This window comes from Argiope bruennichi, chromosome 5 (genome assembly GCF_947563725.1).
Source record: "Argiope bruennichi chromosome 5, qqArgBrue1.1, whole genome shotgun sequence".
In the NCBI taxonomy this organism is placed as follows: domain Eukaryota; kingdom Metazoa; phylum Arthropoda; class Arachnida; order Araneae; family Araneidae; genus Argiope; species Argiope bruennichi.
Window position 1 is genome coordinate 55,474,173 of NC_079155.1, and position 23,842 is coordinate 55,498,014.

At 25.7% G+C, this 23,842-nt stretch overlaps 1 protein-coding gene across 1 annotated transcript; it reads right to left on the reverse strand.

Annotated features, from left to right (window-relative positions):
* Positions 1-499: 499 nt before the first annotated feature.
* Positions 500-23,079, reverse strand: LOC129968938 (lysosomal protective protein-like). Its single transcript, XM_056083300.1, has 12 exons — positions 22,910-23,079; positions 22,658-22,819; positions 18,356-18,518; positions 16,894-17,139; positions 15,028-15,119; positions 13,999-14,095; positions 11,639-11,782; positions 9,217-9,341; positions 5,916-6,081; positions 5,095-5,184; positions 4,392-4,502; positions 500-1,043 (listed from the first exon to the last, which is right to left on the reverse strand). Exons 2-11 carry the CDS (start codon positions 22,816-22,818, stop codon positions 4,416-4,418), a joined length of 1,371 nt encoding a protein of 456 aa, XP_055939275.1. The 5' UTR covers position 22,819; positions 22,910-23,079; the 3' UTR covers positions 500-1,043; positions 4,392-4,415.
* Between the last annotated feature and the right edge of the window lie 763 nt (positions 23,080-23,842).

Sequence of the window (23,842 nt, forward strand, 5' to 3'; positions counted from 1 at the left end):
AACACCCCTGCTGTAGTCCCATCTTTTTAAATATACACAGTGTTGATAATAAACAAAAAAAAATCATTTGTTTCATACATTTTTAATGAATAATTAGAAAAAAATCAATTAACGGATACAAATTTGTAGAATAAGCAAGGAAAATATGAAGGTTTAAAAAGTGGTTTGCGTTCAAAATGATATTTCCCCCCTAGTGTTTATTCAAAACTGGGGAAGGAAATTGAAAAACAGATGTTCTGAATTAGTAAATAAATAATATTTTATTATGAGTAAATATATAGCTAAGTTAAGTAAATATCTTATAAAATATCTTCTTGCCTATAAATTAGCATTATTTGAAATAACAAAGAATACACTAATATTTATTTTCATTTCATTAAATTGCTTTGAGTATAAGAAGAAAAATCATAAATATATTTCCCACTATTTTTCTCACAAAAGTTTTAAATGTATATTAATATGCATTAAAATGATAAAATAATTTTAAAAGAGAACATCATATATTTTTCAAAACTATTTATTCAAAATATGAGTAACATGGATAACAAATAACAGTTAGATACAATAATAATTAAAAAAAAAAATAAAGAATTACACAACTTAACTTAGTAAAATCACAGGGAGAAAATCAAATAATTCATTCTTGTTTCTAATGATTTTTAATATTTTTAGTGATTAAGAATTGAAATGCACCTGCAACACAATTTTTAATTAAAATTATCATTTCAATTTATTGAAAACCGACAATTTATCAACATGCAAGATTTAAATATATTACAATTAATTAAATTCTATCTGGATGTGATTTAATACTGTTAGAATTATTGAATGATTAACTATTCATATAAATGGAGTAATTAACTATTAATATAAATTAAGTAGAATATAAATAAGAAAAATTAAGTTAAACTGAACATAAGATGCAACAAATAATATAAAAGCATTAACTAAAGTTCCTGAAGTTCAATGTTCCTTTGCTGTTTTGTGAAGAAGTCATAATATCTCTAAATCAACCATTTTCCTCTTATGCAAATGAGATTTTCCTAAAATAAATATTTACAGTAAAAAAATACTTTAATCATGTAAATTGATGAACATTACTTGAGTATTTTTATAATAGTAAAAATATATGAATACAGAAGTACACTACATTAAATATATATATATATATATATATATATATATATATATATATATATATATATATATTATATTATTGCTTCAATCATGATGTTACACTATATGAAATCATCATACATCTTTCATCGTGCAAAAAGTTAAATAAAATTCAGCTTGAGTGAAATTCATTAATTTATGCTTCTTCCTGTCACGAATATCAAAAAGTAAGATGAATTGCTGAGATAAATAATTCCATGAAGTAATAATAATTAAGCAGCTTATAATTAAAATGAGTTTTTATTTTTACCTAGATACATACCCCCATCTCAGAATCTTCCCAAGTTGTGTTTTCTCTGTTTATTATATCATGTATCTTACCAACAGATCTTGTTTTTTGACAGCGACTTAGTTTACAGTAGTTATATAAAGTAGTGCGAATTACTGGATTTTAAAGTATTTTTTAATGTACTAGTTTTTGCACTGTCAGTGACAATATATAACTTCCCACAAGATATTGGAACATGTTGAGTTTTACAGTTACACAAGAAACTAGATAAGAAATTATTTTCAGAAAGCCTTTGTTGTTAAACAAATGCTAAGTTTTTTTTTTTTTTTAATCTAAAAATATTTTATATTTTCCTTTCTAATGCAGGTGGTTTGGTTCAGGTATCTGATATAACTTTATTCAAGACATAAGGGAGAGTATGAAGAAATAAACTATTTTGGCTAAAGTTATAAATTAATTAACATTAGTGTTCACCTTTTTCATATACTTACATAATACAGTACGTTTCATTATTCAGATGTATAGAATACAGTGTTAAAATGGCACACTATATTTCATTTATGTAGCTTGTTGCATTTTTTGTGCCATCATGTTTACATATACATAAATAGACAAACTTCCCATTACGGATTTTGTTCAAAATTTGATTTAAAAAAAGTGTAAAAAAACTGCATTCAAACCTTTACCATTCTAGCTTCTTAAAATTTTAAGTTATGCACTCAGACAGTTTTTTTTAAAGGGAGATTTAAAATGGTGAGATTAATCAAAATCATGGATCTGATTTTTTTGACAATATGATTAAAAAAAAAACACCTTAAAATTGTGTTAGCATACTCTCTCGGTCTGGTCCTGGAACTGAAACAATAAGAGTGCAATTCAATTCCAGTCTCTTCTCATTATATAAATTTTCCTTCTTTTTTTTCCACATTTAAAATTCACAATCTTTTTAATATCAGTTTAAAAAAATTTAAAGATAGGAAAAGAGAATTTAATGAATATTCAAAGTTTAATTAATTTATCAATGCAATTTTGCATATAAAGTAAATGCCCTTTACAGATTTAATTTTTGAAAAAGATAGCAGAAGTGCAATTGTACATAATACAGAAGTGCAACAGATATTAACAAAAATTATAGACATAAATAATGAATATTACCAAAACTTTTGATTTATATGTTGCATATTTCAACTACTCAATTTATACATTATGATTTGCACACATCTCATTAATTGCTATACCTTCAAATGAGTTTTGACAATCAACTTAGCTTATTTCTTATTCAAAACGGGTCATCCACCTTCAAGCATGCACACTTTGCATGACCAGTGGAAATCAAACCTGCGGGTTGCAAATCAATAATGTTTGACAATAAACGTCAGTGCTGATTAAATACAATTTTTTAAAAAATATGAATGAAGGTCTAAAAGAAGTACTGGCATAATATTTAAACTGAAAGAATTTTTACCACAACTGAAAGCATAAGCATATTTAACATTAAAAAAAAAAAAAGCCACATGTTTTTTCTTGAGCCACTCTGATTCGTCTGAGTGATCTTTAATCAATGAATTTGACATTATTAGATATTTTAGACGTTAGCTACATCACTGTAAAAAAAAAAAAAGTTTTATATTACATGTTTTATAAAACATATATTAAATGTTTATTTAACATATTTTATATTAAATGTTTTATGAAACAGAAATGAAAATATGTTGAGCAAACCATTAAGGTTTATTAGAATTTTTATGCTAATCCTACAGTTGGAATATTTACTTTCATTCATCAAAAAGTGAAAAGCACTGCCAAGAAATACTTACATTAAGTTGACATAAATGAAAATAGAAAATAATTCTTCACATTAAAGTCTGTTTAAAGAAATTCTGATAAAACATCTTAAATAATGGATAAATCCATGGAATTTTTGTGAAAAAAGAAATTCAAAGTCACTGGAGTCGGTTTCAAATGCTTTAAAAGATGAGTACGCAGGGTCTAAGATTTACCCCCCCCCAAAAAAAAGCTATCTATTGGAACTAAGTTGTACTTTGCATTTTTAAAGAGGCAAACCTACTTTGCCTGGCTTTTGTTATCACTACCAACAAAAGTTGGGGACAAACTTTCAAAATTGTAAAAATTCACTTTCCTTCCAGAGTTTATTAACAGCACATTAATACAGCAATTTTTAGAATCTCTAGAGGAGATGGAATTTAAAAGAAATACATTCAGATAAAAGTTGGTATGATGAAAATGTAGACTATGCAAAAGTATTAAAGTTGGGGACAAGCTTTCAAAAATGTAAAAATTCGCTTTCCTTCTAGAGTTTATTAACAGCACGTTAATACAGCACTTTTTAGAATCTCTAGAGGAGATGGAATTTAAAAGAAATACATTCAGATAAAAGTTGGTATGATGAAAATGTAGACTATGCAAAAGTATTACCCAGTTAAGTTATTTATTAATATAGAATATTCCAACTGTCCTATCAAGCATTTCAATCTCATGTAGTAAAATCTAATATTTGCGAAATCTAGCCACAAGAAAAAAGGAAAACCAATGAAAAAAGATTAGTATAATAGGATCTGTCAAAAAGAAAAGAGAGAATGTCATTTATGCTTGGCAAAATTAATCCCACTTCAAGACTCCATAATATATAATTTACTTCTATTTTTGTATCTAATTAAAAAAAAAAAATCTGAAACACTGTAAATATTAAGATACTTGCACATGGATGTGAATTGAATTTGGAAACACGAAGTGGACAAATCAAGTGGATTATAATCAAAATTAATCAAAATCTCTTCAAACTAAAATGGGATTATATACAACAATTAGTTTTTTTTTAAAGAAATTACTTTTGTAAATTAGAAATCGATTCCAAATGCACTGAGTTTTATATTAAAAGTAATAATAAAGTATTCTTAAGATTGCTGTGTTTATACCATAAAATAAAGTTTAATTTTGATAAAATGACATTTTGAGAAATACTTACCTTTCTATTATAGTTTCAACTTGCTTAATTATATGGTGAATTACTCAAGAAACTATCAATCATTTTAAAAGCTGGACCAGGCTTATCTTGAGGCACCATATGTCCAGAACCCTAATTTGTAATAAATATAATAAAAGAGAACAGAAAGTTACATTATATCGTACAGATATGCTATGAAACAAAATTAACAATTCTCACACAATACAGTCCTTAGTGATACAAAATGCATTTCCAAAAACCATAAGAATATAATGACCAATTAAAGAAACATTGTTGCTTTCTTTTTGACTGCAGAACAAAAGGTCACAGTCTTATAATTGTAAACTAAAAATATTTTGAAAGTTAGGAACTTCGATTTGCAAATTAATAGTTTTCCATACCAGATATCTTATGTGGAGCAGGGGAAGAAGCATCATATATCAGTAATTTGATAATTCATTATTTGGCTATACTTAATAATAATGTAATATGTAACAATATAAAGTAATGCATCAAATAGTAAAGATAATTAAGATGAATAAAAAAATAATATTTGCCAATTACAAACAACTATATTATATTTTTATGTTTAATACTGTAAAAATATTCAAACACTTAAACAATAATGATTTAGTATTTCATATATGTTGATGACAATATTAGAACATACAAATATTCATTTAAATGTAGAAACTACTTAGAATAATAATTAGATATTACGCACCTTCACTGTTAAGAAAGTTAATGGACCATAACTTTTAAAAAATCCAGCAACTTGATTATTAAATTTCCACAGTCCATACTCTTCAGTAACCTGTATAAAAAAAAAAAAAAAAAAAAAAAAGATTTCAAAAAAAAAAAAAAAAAAAAATTATACAGGATTTTCTTTTTTTTTAAAGTTTTGAAAATCAAATGTTTTAGTTTTTAATAATACAGACATTTGTTTTAGTAACAGATGAAGGTATTATAGTAGAATGTAGAACTAGCTTATATAAAGATAATGATTACTAAACAGAATTTGAATGTTATTTTACAGCTTATTTTACTTAGAAAAAACATATAGCAAAGTTTTAGTACAGGAAATCCCTCTAAACAATTTATTGGTTTTAAAAAAAAGAGATAATTTATATGATAGGCAGAATAAACATTTTACATTCCACAAATCATTCTTCTACTCCTAGTAATTCCCAATTTCTAATATTTTGCTGATCTTAATTCACTCTTACAATGTTAATGAAAAAAGAAAACTTTATATAAGTAATTAAAATTTAAAAGCTAATATGAATCAAACTAACTTAAACTTTCATTCATATATTTTGTAATCATCTTCTCAAACAGTACAGATAAAGTAATGTATATAAATTATCATATATTTTGTTTCATGTACAATTTTATGGTGGCAATTTCATTATAAAAAATTCTATTCACATAAATATCCACATTTTAAATTTTTTTTAAATATGAAAATTTTATTATCATACATAATGCAGATTAATATGAATTCAGAAAACGGGAAGAGCATTTCATGACTTATGCATTTTTTACCTGCAGACCAAGATCATTAGCAAACCACTCATCACCTAAGAAATTGCAAGCCATATCAACATCACCATTGTAAATAAGACCTCGGAGCTTTCCAGATCCAATCAGCTGCAAAACTTGAGGTCTCATTGTGTCATAGAGTCGCTTATAGCCAATTTCAACATCAAGACTACAAAAAAAAAAAAAAAAAAAAAAAAAAAAAAAAAATTCATAGAACATCTGTGACTTATTTTAAAAAAATAATCTCATACAATTTTGTAATAGGTATCTTATAATATCTAGCATTGTTCTGATTTATAGCACAATGAATCTGTATACTTCTTTATGAATCATTCCTTTAAATTTCTTTTTTTGCAATTAACAAATATTTGCAAGCCCATTTTACAATAATTCTTTTCAATACTGCATTAAATTTAAATAATTTCTATTGGCAAGACAACAAAATGCATAGTGAGAAATGGCTGCGATTAAGTATGTTTAAGCATTTTAGCCCAAAAAAATTCAAGATTTAAATGTGTGACTTTTCTAAGCACAGGATGTTTTCTGATCTAAAATAAAGCATAATTTTATTGAAAAATTAAGGAAAAAAAGAATCTTAAATCAGTATTTTTTAAATTCTTATATTCATTTCTGTATTTGCATATTATCCTCTATTGCAAAACAAATTATGTTTATCAGTACCCAAAAAATAATAATTAAATCAACTTTTATAAGATTAGCAATAAAAATCTGATCTTTTTCAATATTTCTTGAAATTAATAAATTATCAGTTAATTTGGATAAATACATCATATCTGGAAATGTCAGCATTGATGTAAAAACATCACCAAAAATTTTTGCATTAGATTTTTCTAAATATAATAACAAATAAAATTCAGCATGGTGGGATTAAAAGTGTAAATTCTCAAGCACTAACTCCATGAACTCACCATATTTAGCAATCTAGAAAATTATATTTACAGCTTTATAAAACCAACAACTAATGCTTTCCAAAATGGTTATCAAAATGCCATGAAATTGATGATAAAACAATGTTATGTGCTAATCAAGTTTTTTTAAATCAAATTTTTATAACAGAAAAGAATAGCAGCATGTAGAAATGGTGAGATTGTAAAATGATCTTATTGCTTCTTACTTCTGAAATTTAATAATGGGCTTTTTCAAACATTTTACATTTCAAAAATGTATGTAGATTAAAAAGCCAATTTTTATTTAAAAAATTAGTTTTTTAATCTACATGCAAAAATAAATAAAATTTTCTTATTTTAATTTTTTTTTAAAATTACAGGAAAAAATGATTATAGATTTTATGGAAAAACGAAAATGCTTTAACAATTCCTATTTTTTAAAAATAACAAATAAATTCACTATGTTAAAAAAAATGCCACTCTGTAGCTAGAAGAAAAATTAAAATTAAAAAAATGTCACTTGATGTATTTTTTAAGAAGTATCTTCTGAAACAAGCATCAGACAGCTTATTGCATTGTCTTAAAACTAAACAACACTCATCATATGAAAAATCCTATTCAATGAACTACTTTAAAGTTTTCAAACCTTTTTTAAAATTAAAGAAAACATTTTTTTTATATCACAACATTAAAAGAGTTAAAATCACATGACTCAACAATTCAATGAGGTAATGATATTGTTTGAATTTCATTACAACAAAAATCACTTGTTACAAATTATGCCAAAAAGTAATTTTTTCAAAAATTGCTAAATTTAAAGGAAAAAAATGCATTTATTGAAACAAAATCGAAAAGTTACATTTTTGAAACCTATTTATGGTTAGATTTATAAAATGGTGTAAAAATGTTTTGTGTGTGATGATATGCTTAGATGTTATGGCAGAAGCAACTGTTTTTATTTTTTTAATTAAACTTTTAGATAAAATTTTGAAAAATATACTTTTTGTAAGTCTCTAATACCAAAGAAGTGAGATTGGTCTAACAAAGAATAATTTTCAAAATGGATGGGAACATAAAGGGGGGGGGGGGGAGACACTGCAAAAGAAATCTTGATAATTAAGATCTTACAGTTTTAGGTAAAAATTTCATCATACTCGATTTTACAAAATCGACTAACATAATTACACACTACAATAAATTACTGTTCAAAATAAATGAAGTAAAACATCATTTTAATGAGAACAATAATTGAATATGTAATGTACTAAAGAGGAGTAAATTCTCCCATATTCCCTATATGTCTTTTCTGTACCCAATTTTTTCTGCTATACTATCTTCCACTGATCAAAAAATCTACATATTCTTCTTTAACATTACATAAAAACTTAAATATACATTTATCAGGCTTAACTAAAATAAAACTTCACCATAACATTAAAAATTGTAAATAAAAATTCAAATATGTTTTGAGACTCAATGAGTAATATACATTTTTGAAAAAAGAAGAAATTGGGAAAAGATTATTAAAGTTATCTTAATATATTTTGCCCCCCCCCCCCCATTCCCGCCGGATCTATTTTAATCAGGTTTCCTTCTCCAAATCCTCTCTTTTGTTAGTTTTCTTTTTCAATACAACTCGTAAGCAAAGTTTTAAGGCGGCAATTTTGATTCATCATATCCAATGATTCGGGAAACAAATTAAAAAAAGTTTTATCTGCACTCATCGAGAAATTAAGCCCTTTTTATTACGCTATGCACCCTGTGAAAAGTGCATTTTTTTGGAAATGTGCTATTACAAATTTTTAATACAACTAGTTTTTCCACAATATAATTGGATGTATAAAAATATATCATCACTCTATTTAAGTTTGAAGTTTTGCTTTCTTATTAAAATGCATTACAATATTTTAATGAATCTATAAATAATTTTTTTTTATAAACCATGAAACATATTCAGTATTATGAGCAAAATAATAATAATAAAACAGTGATGCTGAATCATTTCACTTATTATCTTTACATATTTAGATACAACAACAACAACATATTTAGATACAATACAAAGTACAATAATAGAACAAATATAAAGTTTCAGAAAAAAAACTATCTGTAAGACTATTAGTTTTGAAAATTAAAAATAAGAGGTCAAAATGTGTTGACGAGTGTATTAAGAACAAGTTAAGCACAAAATATTTTATTGTCATTTTCTGTTGCAATAATCTGGTAAACTATTTGGTCAAAAGAAGCTAGTAATAAATAAAACTTAACTAGTAACTTAAAATTACAAATTTAACAATAAAAATAAATAAATTTGCAATAAAAATATTGCAAATAAAACAAAATCCCAGATATAAATCAAAGGAAGCATTAAACAAAATCCTAGAAATAAATCAAACCTGCATATATCCCAATCCTGGACATGAGTAGGTATATGGAGTGCTTGACGAACAGATGGCTGGTTTATCCATTTCTTTACATTAGAAGAATCAATACAAGGTGGATCATCAGAATATCTAAATCCCTAAAAGTCAATAACGATGCAAAAATTATTTAAAATTAAGAAACCACATGGAGTATAATGAAGCTTTTAAATTGTTACCTTATTATATTTTCCAATAAATGATAACACAATTTGAAACTGAATCATGAGCAATTAAAAAAAAAATCTTATGTAAAACTAACAACTCCAGCATTATCAGGCTGCAAATTAATGTAATGAAATTATAATTTGACATTATCACGAATATAAAGAAAAAATATATTTTAGAATGAGGTAGTGATTGTCTGGCAAAACAACAATTATCAAAATCAGACAAATAATTACAATCATTTGAAAATTCCGTAGAAATTGTGAAAAAGGAATACAAAGAAAATACAAACAAGATAAAATTCAGCTACATAAAATCATTAAGTAAGTTTGGTAATTTTATACCAATAAATCAAGAATAAAAAAATATGATACTTAATTCTGTAAGAAATTTGTGTACAGAAAGAAAAAAAAAACAAAAACATGATGACATCTATAAAAAAAATTGCAACACCCATCAAAATTACTCTAATTCTATTTCATATTTTAGTGAAACATTAAATAAAAATTAAAATTGCAGTTTCCATATTTTATTTATTTAATTTAAGAAATGAAAATGAAAAATAAATATAGGCATAGCATTTAAAAATAAAAGGTATTAAAACCAAAATTATTATTTCATTTAATGAATGACTGCTTATTTTGAATTATCAGAAAAAATTAAAAAATTTCATCACTTGCCCCTTTATACATATCACATTTTGCTTAAGTGGCAAATTTTTGAATAAACACAAATTCTATTACAGCACTTATATTTATAAATATACAAACAAGATAAAAGAACATTTTAAAGTAATTATTGCATGTAAATCACATTATTCTTTCACTCCAAATACAATAATGAACAACTGCAAAGGATGAATGATATTATTATCTATTGCAGTCACAAAATGAAAGAAAACAAAATGCAGAAAATTAGGATAAGTGCAGTATACAGTAAGAAAAGATGTGTACATGCAAATTTTCTTTTCCATGCCTGTTCATCACATGATAGAGGTAATAAGATGTTTAAAAGCTTTGACACATATGAACAGTTGTTAGTCAAAGTGAAACTTTTATAGGAAAGATATGATTGAGTGCTTTATCACCTCTTCCTGATATCAATTAAATATTTTATGATAATATAGGAAAGATCAAAGAAAGGCAAAAAAATATAGATGTTATCAGGAATTTAAACACTGTCATAACATTGTTTAACAGTTGGTACTGGAGTGAACAGCAGATGTCGAGTGGAAGGTCACATTAGAAGTATAATACCTGCGAGAGGCAGGTACATTGTTCTATCAGGAAAAAAGGAACATATAACAGCTCAGCAAATGGTATCACAATTAATCAAACAACGACTGGGATTGCATACTATTCTCAAATAAGAGTAGGTTTAAACTGTCATCAGACTGTAGACGAAACAATTGAATTAGGTGCAAAAATGGCACTGCTTAACATCCAGAAAATAACTTGGGAAAAACTAGTAGCCAACATTATACACCAGAATCTTGATAAATTACCATAGTTCCTATATATGATTGTAACAGGACTGTTTTCCTAAGAGGTATTGTCAATGATAAATCTATTTCCATAGATGATTATGCACCATTTCAATGAACACTTAGTACTCAAGATTGTATTTATAGCATGGATAAACCTCATTGAAAGTATATGGGATGTTTTTTCATTTGAGTGGTGATTTGCTAATCAAAAGTGCCCTTCAACAAAGAAGAACATCCTCACCCTTGTACTAATAGAGAAACAGAATAAATTGACAACCGCTCATTAATAATGGTATGGAAAGAAAGGCATGGCTTGTGGAATGCTGTATCATACTCCACAGAAGACTACTGCATACTAGCACATTTCTCAAAAGTATCCAATATTCATTCATATGCCATCGCTTTCTTTTATTTCTTCATACACAACATCAAAAGAACACTTTTTTTCCCAGATGTTTCAGCACCTGTATTTTCTATACAAATAAACATTCTTTATTCAATTATCCAAACAAAATGCCAAAAATATTCTGCTGGTCCTCTACTCCAACTTCATTGCAATTTTTGATCCAACCTTAGCAATTATTCAGCAGTATATAACATTTCCCAAAAATCCATTAGAATTGGCGAACGAAAATTGAATGTATAATGCAAATGAAAAAACTGATCTTATTTTTCATTAAACTGTTAAATATAGTTATTCAATACATTTTTTAAAGTTAAACATGTAAATGAGTATATACTTACTTTAGTTGGTTTAGGTAAATAATGAAGAATATTTCTTTTATCAACCAAATCTCTTGAATTTCTTTCCTGGGATTGGGCACAATCTGAATATAAGTTATATACATTCAAGCCAGATCCTTGAACTACATTTGACACTTCACTAACCTGTAAACATAACAAAGTATATTTAGGAAATTGCATATATATATATATATATATATTGTTACGAATCTGTGAGGCGGCTTCCCAGTATAGTCAGTTCCATAGGAGGTCCCAATAGGAGGCGACAAACTTGGCGACCATTTGCCGACTTTGGCGCCAAATTAGATTATACCCGAAACATCGAGAATTTTCCCGCTCCGTCGAGTAGGTACGGAGATACGCCTCGAACGTTCCTGATTGGTTGAGAGGCGTCTAGCTCCACCTCCTGAGACCTATAAAAGGAGTGGCCCGCAGCTGCCGAGTAGTCGTGACCCAGCAGTGGTGATCCAGGGAGTAGTCGAAGAGTTGTCGGAAGCGACAGTGCGGAGTCGTCATCGGAAGCGATAGAGAAGAGTCGTCGTGACCCAAATTTTTTCTTCTACAACAAATACCGCCACTCAATTGTAATTACTCAGCGCATTTAATTGTAAGTTTAGCAGCTTGCTTGCTGTCTAATCCTCCAGTTTCTTTACCTGTCGGCGACTCCGACCACTCTCAGACACACAACTTCCGCCGATACACACACTTCTTCGCAGCTTCAGAGTGCTCGTCTTTTATAGTTCCGGGAGGCGGGGCCAGAAACTTCTGACCAATCAGGGCGTATCTGAGTGTATCTCTGTTATTACTGGATGGATCATGAAACTTCTCGAACTTTCTGGTAATATCCATTTAGTCGCCAAATTCAACGCCAAGTTGCCAAATGGTCGCCAAGCTCAGCACGCCGTGCCGGATAGCAAAATTACAGATTTGTAACAATATATATATATATATATATATATGCATACATACACACACACACAACATATTTTAGTCAAATGGAAACTTTATGGAAACATAAAAAAATTCCATTCTGTTGAAATTAAGATCAGTACATCTTCATGACGCCAAGTAGTCAATGCCATTTAACTTTTTAACATTGGCAGTGTGAAGTGGTACTAACTAAAAGATTTCAACCACATAGAATACTTGATATACTGCTTTCTATAGCATGCACATCTGTGTATGATTCTGTGAATTTAAAATATCAGCTTTGCAAAGAATATAATATGAAAGTTCATAAAGATACTAATAACTTTAGAAAATTTTGAAATAATTTAGCAATTTGTAGTATTTTTATTTCGTGGGAAAACAATATATTTTTTCGTTAATATTGAATTAAAATGCATGACATTTCACAGATGTAAAAATTATACTCAGAGCATTAAAAAAATTTTTATTCAAAAATTGCATTTTCCTTTCCTTTTCAATTTATTAGCTATATATAATCTGGTAAAATGATTAATATTTCATTGTTACTATTAGCTATACATGGTATTAAAATGTATTTTTGTAAATTTAATTTGCTCAGCATTGTTTTTATATACCTTTCCTTAAACTGAATAAATTCATTATTTTTATCTTATATTTACCATAATTAAACTTAGAAATTCAAAATTAATTATTTACAATCAATAATACATTACAAATTTTAAAAGTAAGTATATCATTATAATATATATATAATATATATCATTATAATAACATTATAATATATATCATTATATACATATTTGCTTCACTTAAATAAAAAAAAAATGTATAATAGATTTTAAATCTGTAAGTAAAATATACTTTAATAAGAATCAAATATAAAATAAAAAATATTATTTAAAAGTGGAGGAATTGAACCATAATCCTTCTAATTGCATGAAAGTTTTGAAACACAATCCAATTGTCTTGATTAATGATCAGTAATTTCCCCTTAATACTATAAAAATAAAATGCATAATTCATTTTTTAAAAATAAATTTAATTCATTGAATTTTATAAATGATTATAAATATGGCACCACTTTAAACTTTCAAATTCGTTATCAGTTTCCATTTTGCCTGTAAGTACTGTAACGTTTCATTATTATTGAAAAATTAATAATATGAAATTGAAATCAAAAGAAAATCAATATTTTCCCTAAATTTATCAAAAATATAAAAAAAAGATCATTCATTTTAACAGTTTATATAAATAATTATAATCAGAGTAGTACAGCATGAATACATTGTAGCAATGTAGAAAATTAAACATATCATAAAATCAATATGAATGAAAAATTATTTCATTATTATTGAAATACTTCACCCATTATCCTTTAGAAATATCACATAATATTTTAATTTTACTGAAACAACATATTTGTTACTTACAGCATCCTGGCATTCAACAGAAGCACTATCAGCAAAGTTGCACATTTCAATTGCACCTAGGCCTCCACAGCAAAATTTAGATAAACTACCCCATAATCTATAAAAAACGTTTCCATTATTAAACACCTGAAAATCAATTTTAATTTCCTTTTGCAACAACACTATCTATCACAATGTATAGCATGTCCAACTTAGAGCAGGGTTATAAAAACAAACTAAAATTCAAATTCTTACAAGAATTTCTTTCCTTAATTTGTAAACATATTTTGTTTCTAAAATTCATTTAATGTATATTTTCTAAATAATAAGAATGTTTTATGCAGTATGAAACTTTGGTCTATTACAAATGGTTATTATACTTTTTATTTCGTTATCTGTACATTTCAAAAAATAATGCCAAATAAAGATTATGAATAGAGACATGTTTCTAACTTTTTCAGAGTCACAATAATTTAAGACTAAAGAAAGATGAAAATAAAGTTTTGAAATTCAAAATCTAAACAATGAAGAATATTTAACTTTTAAAAATAAGTTATTACAAAACTATTAAATTTCAAAAACAAAAGCTATTTTAGTGATTACAAAATTATTTATTTTATTTCTACTTTTATTTGCCAAAAATAAAATTAGCAAAAAAAAAAAAAAATCATTGATTTTAAATTTCAAGAGATTTTAATAATTATACAAGGATATATAAATAATAAGATATATAAATTAAAAATAAATACCAAATGACAAAGAAAGAAAATGTAACATTTTTCTTTGTAAATAAACTGCATTTTTTAAACATAAAAATGATTTAAGTAAAATTAAAATCATATATAATTATTCATTGTTTATAAGACTTTAATACAATATTTGAGTGCATTATAAACTACTGTATATTCAAAATGTACTAGTCTTAAAAATTTCTACAACTCATTTCAGCTAAATAAAAGTAATACAAAGAACAGTTATATACAGGAATCATAATTATAGGTAGTTAATTCACATTAGTAATCAATATTTAAAAGAGAAATAATTACTAACTTATTTCCGATGAGTCCATGATAATAAGCAAAAAATACTATAGAATTTGTCAGATTCCTTACATCCAAATAACCATTTCCAACAGCAAATCCCTAAAAATGAGGGAAGGCAGAAAAAGATAAATAACTACATAATTTATTCAAAATTCTTTTTTTTTTTTCCTTCCATTTTTTAAAAAAAATAAACATCTTTGAAATTATCACAATATTTCTCTTTAAATTAAAAACTATTTTAAAAATTAGAGGCTTGTGGAAAAGTAAATGAAATAAAAAAGATCAATAAAAAAAGGTAACTAAGACACATTTTAGGAAGGTATAATAATAGTAATGTCTTAAATTTTGACAGGTACACAATTTGATTCACTCACGTTATATTATTTCTAACCTTAAATATAATACAGTTTTTGTTTTTGTTTTTTTTAAGGAGTAGGAAAGATTATCTAATAATTGATGACCAAAGAAGGAAATTCTTCATAGAAGTCAACTCTAAGCTTGCTTGTGCCAGCATATGTTTTGCATTACCATTCTGCTTGTCCAAAAAAAAAGTTCACAACACAAAGCAGATATATATGCATATATTCAATATACCCATTTTTTAAAAAAATTAACTAATTAATTAATTAACAGTCTAATATAAAGCTTTTAAAATAGTATTAAATGCAAAGAATTTATTTATAGAGCATTCCATTAACTGAAAAAAAAAAAACCCGTATTTAAAAAAAAAAAGTCATGCTTTTCAAAAAGAGTAAAAAAAAATGAAAAATACTTTTTTTCTTTCGAGTTTGTGAGAAAAAGTCAGCTTTTTATATTGAAGATTATCATATTTTATATACTTTATTACAATAAAAAAATAGTGTAATGCAAAATATTAATTTTTTTTTTTTTTACATTTTTCAATTTATATGTTTATATTTTTATTCCCTCACAATTTACTTATAAATTTTCTGTTTGCATCAACCTACCTCATTGAAGATGATATGCTTCTTTCATCGGTTGTCACAAAAACCAAAAATTTTGTGGCATAATTTTTTTTTCACAAAATTTTTGCAATTTACCAGAGTTGTGAGAATGGTTTTTTCTGCTTATAGCCTATGTTACTTATACTAACAAATTCTTAAACCTTTTAAAATGAAAATTCTAGTTTGTGAAAGGAATGCAACAAATTTTCCTATGGTTTCCCAATTAAATAACTATCAGATTGCAATTTTTACTTTAAAAAATATTTATGTTAGAAAATGAGATTAGAATGCTAGATAAAAATCATAAAATCAGATAAAAATCATATTAATCACCACTTCATATACCAATAGAAAGGCTTAAAATTCATTTTCATACATACAAAAAAAAAAAAAAAAAAAAAAAACTCTTTGTGTTTAAAGATTTTTTTGTTTTATTTTTGAGAAATGAATATTTAAATACAAGATTTTACTGTCAAGATATCATAACCAAAAGATAAAAATTGAAATGTCAAGCACAACTAAAAATGGGTATCATTAAATAATATCAATAAGGCAAATTAAAACTTGGAATCAACATCTATGTTAACATCCTGGTAATTTCAAATGTGGCATAAAATCTGCTAATAAAAGAAAAATCTAAACAAAGCAAAAAAATCTGAAGAAAATAAACACAGAAATTTTTAGAATAACATTTGACAATTTTGCTTGGAATGAGATCCTGAATTTTCTTTTAACTACTTTTTGCTTGATGTGATAAAAAATTTTTTTATCACTATAATATTTCTTATAAACATTTAAAATAAACAATATAACCATCAAAATTCTCACCAATTAAAACTTCAATTTTTTCAAATTGCATAAGTTCAAACTAAAATACTTTGTCAAAAAAACCCCACTAAAATACTTACTTTGAAATTTATATTGGCAGGACCTGTTAAAACTCTCACTGAAAGTGTAGGAATATATATTCCCCCATAGCTCTCACCAGTTATATAGAAATCATTTTTCTTAAATTCAGGAAATTTTTCAAAAAAGCTTTGCAATGCCACATAATTGTCATATGAAACAGAATCATCATCAGTAGAATATTTCTTATTATCTGCATAAGAAAAACCAACTCCAGCAGGGGCTTCTAAAAATATCACATTTGCTATCTAAAGAAGACATAAATGTTAACAAGACATAAACTAACAGACATATACAATCAAAATAAAATCAAAAGGTAAATTCTTATAATAACAAGAAAATACTTAAAAAATCATTAAATGCAAATTAATTAAAGAATTCTTTTCACAGACATTAACAAGAGAGATTCAGTTTAAAAAAATAACACTTCAACCAAATTTCGTCAAAGCTGGAAAAATTGAAAATTATAAATAAATATATAATAATTATAAATAAATAAAATATTTGACAAAAAGTATTTTTAAAAATGAAGAGATAATATCACATTTGCCAAATAATTACTTGAATATTAAAAGATAAAAGCAATATATATTGAAAATTGCTTTACCACTACTAATGGAAAAAATTATAATTAAAACAAAATACTATTAATAAAAAAAAATCAGAAAAGAAACTATTTAAATCATAATATAGAAATAACAAAACCATTCTTATATAAACTAGTTATAATAAAAAGTAAATTAAATGCAATAATACAACATTACATTTTTATGCACTTTTAACATATTACATAATTTCTTAAATATCTCAGCAATTTTTTTAATATGCATTTTTATATGCATATTGTATGCATTTTAAAAATATTTTTGAATATATAGCCAAAAAAAAAAATGAAAAATGTATAAAGAGATAAACATTTTTTCATTTGTTTGAGTACACATGTGCAAATCAATTGCATTTTCAAATACCATTAAAAGAATTATCGTATTCTTGCTTGATTTTAATAGATTAATATTTTCAACAGATTAAGTGAATCAAAGCAAAGTAATCAGGAATCTTATAAATGATTGGTATAATTCTAGAAATAATACAACTAGTTGCAGCATTTTTTAGCTTAATTTTTAATATATATACATATATATATGTTACAATTAATGTGATTAAGTGGCTTTTAATAACAAGAGATAAAAGTGATAAATTTACTTATCACATTGACAGAATATTATAACCATCGTTATGTTTAATAGTAACTACATAATCACATTGACTGTAACATATATTTCTTACATAAAAATAAATCTTGATTTATATAACCAATATTATCATATCAATTTCATATTTAAACACATCAAATAAAAATTATAATCTGAAACTTTTTAAGTTTCACTGTACTAAATAAAACAAAATGCATACTGCTTATAAAAAAAAGCATTAGATTCAATGAATGAAAAACATTTAAAATACCCTATTCCAAGAATAAGGATTTTTGTACAATGATTTCCCATCAGCTGAAACATGAAGTGGACCAAGTTCACTCAAAAATCCATCAAGGGAACTGCAACCAGGACCACCATTCAACCACAAGACGACTGGATCAGTGGAAGGAGATCGCTGGCTCTCAACAAACCTAGAACAATAAAATATAAGTAATATAAAAACTAATAATGTATTATTTTAACACAGTTTTCATGATAAAATCATTCATAATTTTGTCCATTAATTTTTCATATATAATTGTTTCAGAAAAAGTAATATTAGCACAAAAGTAACAGTAGAAAAATGAAATGAAGAGATTATGAATTATGTAATAAAGTTGTCATTTTAAGAGAAGTTTTTGAATAGTAAAAAGGAGAAGAGGGTTTGACACATGCTCATATAGACAACTAATGCAGATTGTAACAAGGTATTATCTTATCCTGTTTCCAAATTTACGTTTTGCAAAATAAACATTATAATATACAGAAAAGTTTATTTTAAAAAATTTAATGCTGTTTTTTTGTTCAATTAAAGCAGTACTTAAAACAATTTTGCCATATTGAATAATTTTATATTAACCTGAAATGAGTTGTTTCGGCAACTGATGAAGTTTGTCTTTACATTACAAGATTGTTATTTTTTGGGGTTTTACCCAGACAGTTTGTGTAATGAAACAAACAAGTCAACTCCATTGCAAAACAATACAACTGAGAGAAAAATGTTGAATTCAAAAAATAAGAAAGAAAAGGTAGCAAAATAAAGAGCACAACAGCAAGAGTTAACACACTTAGAAAGTTGATAATATATATGTAAAATTTTTTAATTAATCTAAATTCTAAAAATAATATCCTAACCACTTAAATTCTGTCTTCACTATAACTTCTGGGTTGCATGGACTATTAACTTTCTCACAAAATCAAAATACTGAGTAGACAAATTCTCTTCTGAAACTATATAAGATGGAAATGAATCCTTATGCTTTCTTTTTCCTGCTTATTAAGTACACTACTCAGCTCCTACCATGGCTGGATATATAATCTTAATAATATGTAACATTTGATTACTTGCTTAAAATTATGAAGATTAAAAATCATCAAAAACATCAATGCTGGTTTCTTCAACTTCTTGTTTTACATATATACATCAAAGATTACAAAAATGTAATAGTAAAAATATGCCAGATGAAATGAAACAATGAAATACAAGGTTGAGAGAAAGGAATATATCATGTAAACTGTTGAAATTTTATTTAAATTTTAAAATTTTATGAAATATTATCATTGAAACAAAACTGAGAAATATTACACTATGTTAAACCTCCTGTGAAATTCACAAGAAAAAAATGAGACATCGATATTTGGCGTGATGACCAAAATCTTCCTTTTAGGTAGCAACAGTGTAAAAATGTAAATTGTAAACAGAGAATATCATACTTATTTTGTTACACCTATTATGAAAAATTTAATAAGCATCATAAGCCAGAAATGCATTAAATCAATAGAAAAGGACATACTTTATAATTAATAAGGATATAAAAACCAAAAAAATATTCCAATAGCATATACAATTTTAATTTGAAGTCTTCAATATGTAATTTTCCCAACATAATGAAGCTGTATATTATATTGTAAAATGTATGTTATATTGTAAACGTATACAAAAAGGAATTTTAAGAAATTTGGATTTCAATATTGAAACAGGTCAAAACTTAACTCAATCATTCCCACAGAGCTAGTTAAATAAATTCTAAATCAAAAATAGCCAAGTAAATGTAACTTAAATCTGACGTTATCAGCTGCAGGATTATAAACCTAAAAAGAAATGATGTAAAGCCTAAATTTATGTTAAAGTTTCCCAAACTATTATCCAGCACAAATTTTGTAAATCTTGGGTTTTCTATATGCTCCACTTCTTTTTATTACTACTTTCTTAATAAGACCCTCTTCATAAATTTATTCTCTAGTGCTTCAGAATGAATTATCTTTCTATGATGCATATAATTATTTATTACCTTCTACCTCTCTCTTTCTCTCCCCCCCCAAAAAAAATGCTTAAAATTATATTTTTTATTTAAAAAAACATATCTTTAGATATCAGTATATCTTCAAAACTTAAGTTTCAAATCTTCAAATAAGGCATTTTTTACCTTCATCTTTGAGATTATTTTAGTATTTTTAAATGCTTTTTCTTTTCTTTATTTTAACAAAATCATTCAGTATGGAGAACTCAATATTCTTGGAAGCTTAATGAAATTAGATTTCGATGTAGTTCTGACTCTTCTACAATAAAAGGCAAACAAATTCATGGAATTTTAAATTTATAAATGTCCTTTAGACCAGATGGAGAGAAGTTTGATTTGTTTGAATCTAGTATACAAATAATATTTTCATTCTATTATTAATAAAGAATAAGTATTTTTTATTTATTCCTTTAAAACAGTTTCATTTTAAAAAGTATGATGAAATTTCAAATTCAAATTTAGAAGAAGAGAAATAATGGTCATCATACAACTTATATTTAACCAACTTTTCCACAATTTCCATAAAAAAATCTGGGATGTTTTATTTCATTTCTTAAGAAATATAACTTGATGCACTAGTTATATGTTAAAAACACATTTTTGAAAAGAAAAAAAAAATCACCATATATCTGCATAGTGATTTTAAATTGCCAATGAAATCTAAATGGGAGAACTACCACCAAACGCTCTCCAAATAAAATTCATTTATTATAAAAATTTTAGTGCTCCATTTAATTAATTAATTAATTAATATGGTTTATTATTTAATGGAATCATCTAAAAATTTATGACCTCAAATCTTTGCAAACAGTTCAAAAACAAAGATTGTTATTTCAGTGTGGAATGTCCAGTTAATAGGATTTATCTACAATACATAAAAACTTGTTCTTTGTAATCTCTCTTTTCTTTTTTCTCAGCCTTTTTATTTATTCTCAATTGAGTGGGTAACTGATAATTTTCTTTACTATGCCATTGTTTAAGAAACAATGAAAGTTTAGATATGTTAATAAGAGATAATGGCTCGGAAAAAGAAAAAAAATGGTTGATTTAGTGTTAAGTCTATATAATTTAATTTATATAGTGATACATCAAAAGGAATAAAAATATTGTTAAGGTATATTTAATTTTTGAATGTACAAAATCTTTTCATACAGCAGATGCTTATCAATTGACAAAGAGTAATACTGATATAATAACATCCCTTTCTTCTAACAAGAGGCAAAAACAAAATGGTACTTGCGTACTAACGCCACCGCAGCTACAGATTTGGCGGTTTTTGTGCGCCAAAGAGCTTAATCTGCAGCTGTGGTGGCGTTGAATTTTGATAGTGATTGGCGGCACTTAAAAACGCCTAATCTGAAGTTGCGGTAGCATTAATACGTAAGTACCAAAAAAAAAAAATAATAATAAAATAAACAAACAAACAATTTGGAAAACAAGTACTAATATTTTTTATGGGACAATTTTTGATTTACAAGAAATTGAATTTTCTGCAAACTTTTATATGTTATAAAAGAATAAACAATAAACATTTAAAATCTATGCAAACTGACATATTAAATAAATTAACTAAATATTAAATTTTCTTCAAGCAAGTATGAGAAAATAATTATAATTTTCTACTTTCAATGAACCTGAAAATGTATGATTAAAAACTCCTTAGAATTGCATGTTATTCCGCAAAACTGATTTTTTTTTTAATAATTGATTTATCTTTAAAAACATAAATAAAAGTGAAATGAAGAGAAGCATAAAATGAGAAATACATTAAATACATAATATTCTCTCAACTAATACAAAAAAAAAAAGTTGTGGAAAGAGCTATTTACTTCAATGATAAATCTGTTAAATGGTCCGTATATTTTGAAATACAAAATACAAATAAAATTACAAATATATTTGAATACAAAATTTATTCCTACTATATTCAATGAAAGCTGTTTTGGCCAATGCCTACATATAACAGTTTTCTAAGCTATTTTTCTCACAACTCTAAAATGAGTTTTACAAATTAAATAATACTTTTTACTGTCTTGTCTTTATATTTATAATCTTAAAATTAAAAAATATTTGCCATATTCAAATTTTAGTCATAATGTATGACTGACATGCATACTTATCAGCATTTTTATCAATAGGCATTATGCACAAATAAACTTAACTTTCAATAAAGAAATATTGGCAATGTTATGAAAACAGAAAAATGTATCCTTTTTTTTCTTAGTGCCAGAACAAAAAACAGAAGCATAACCATAGAAGCACATACTCACCAATAATGCAGGTATCTTCCTCTAGTAGCATTTAAATATCCTGAGTAATGTTTAAAATTAATAGGTATATCTAATCCAGGTAAATCTTTAATTTCATCAGGATGAGAAGCTATTAATGCTCCAACAAAACAGCTTAGAAGGACAAATACTAGACGAAGCATTCTGTAAAACCAGTGAATTAAATTTTATTATAAATATATTTTACATGTGAGCGACAAACTGATTCTTCGAGTAATGTAATTTCAAACTTACCTTACTTTAACTTAAATAGAATTGAAAATTAGACGTTATCAAAGACGTTATAAAGTTCACAATAAAATCTTTTAAGGTATCTCCTATTATATAAATATCATAAGTAATCACGTGAAAAAACAATCACTTTATCTCGCAGAAAAAGAAAACAAAAAAGAATATCACAACTCATCACATTTAAACATTGCGTTGATTTAAAAAGAAAGAAAACAATCACATGACTTCGAATATTCTGCTTTCACCACAAGAGTATATAGGGTGCAACAGTGTTAACAGTCTATTGGTAGAGATGCATAATCCACGATTTTTTGAATAACAAATAATATTGCTATTGTTATTTTTAAATATGCGTTCCAAATATCTGTTACTTCAATCATATTATTAATTAAAAATTATTACTTAATATTAAATATAAAATTTATTAATTGAAATTAATACTTGATTTACTAATTTAAGTAACGTGTGATTGAATTAATTTATCTGTTTCATCTTACTTCTTAAATTTTATTTTTTTTCTAAAAACTATTTATTTAATTTATTTATTAGAGTGAACCATTTTCTGGAAAAGGTGAGTTAAAAATATATGTCATTTCTTTAAAATGTTTACTTTAGTCCTATATTCTACCAATAGATGGCACCAGCAGTAAACAGAATACATGTAATCAAAGTCAATCATGTCACGAGCTATTAAAAATTATCTGTATGGAATAGTGCATCATCAAATACGAATATCGGTCACTCCCGTAAAGTGGAGCGATGACTTCGCACTTTCCGGTGAAATCACCGCTCCGATAAATTTCAGTGATATGCAATTCAATGATACGATACGACAATTCCAATAACTGGTCCGTTCACTTTTCAATCCAATCACAGATTTCTTTCGAGAGCTCGGACAGATCGTATCGATTGTTACTTTCTAATGAAGTCCCCGCT

Bases quoted from the DNA above. Each gene is read 5' to 3' on its own strand.
- LOC129968938 (XM_056083300.1), bottom strand. From the start codon at position 22,818: ATGCTTCGTCTAGTATTTGTCCTTCTAAGCTGTTTTGTTGGAGCATTA. The intron at 18,519-22,657 runs GTGAGTATGTGC...TTATTGTTCTAG, and splicing joins GGAAGATACCTGCATTATTG to GTTTGTTGAGAGCCAGCGAT. The intron at 14,096-15,027 runs GTTAGTAATTAT...CGTTTTTTATAG, and splicing joins CATGGACTCATCGGAAATAA to ATTATGGGGTAGTTTATCTA.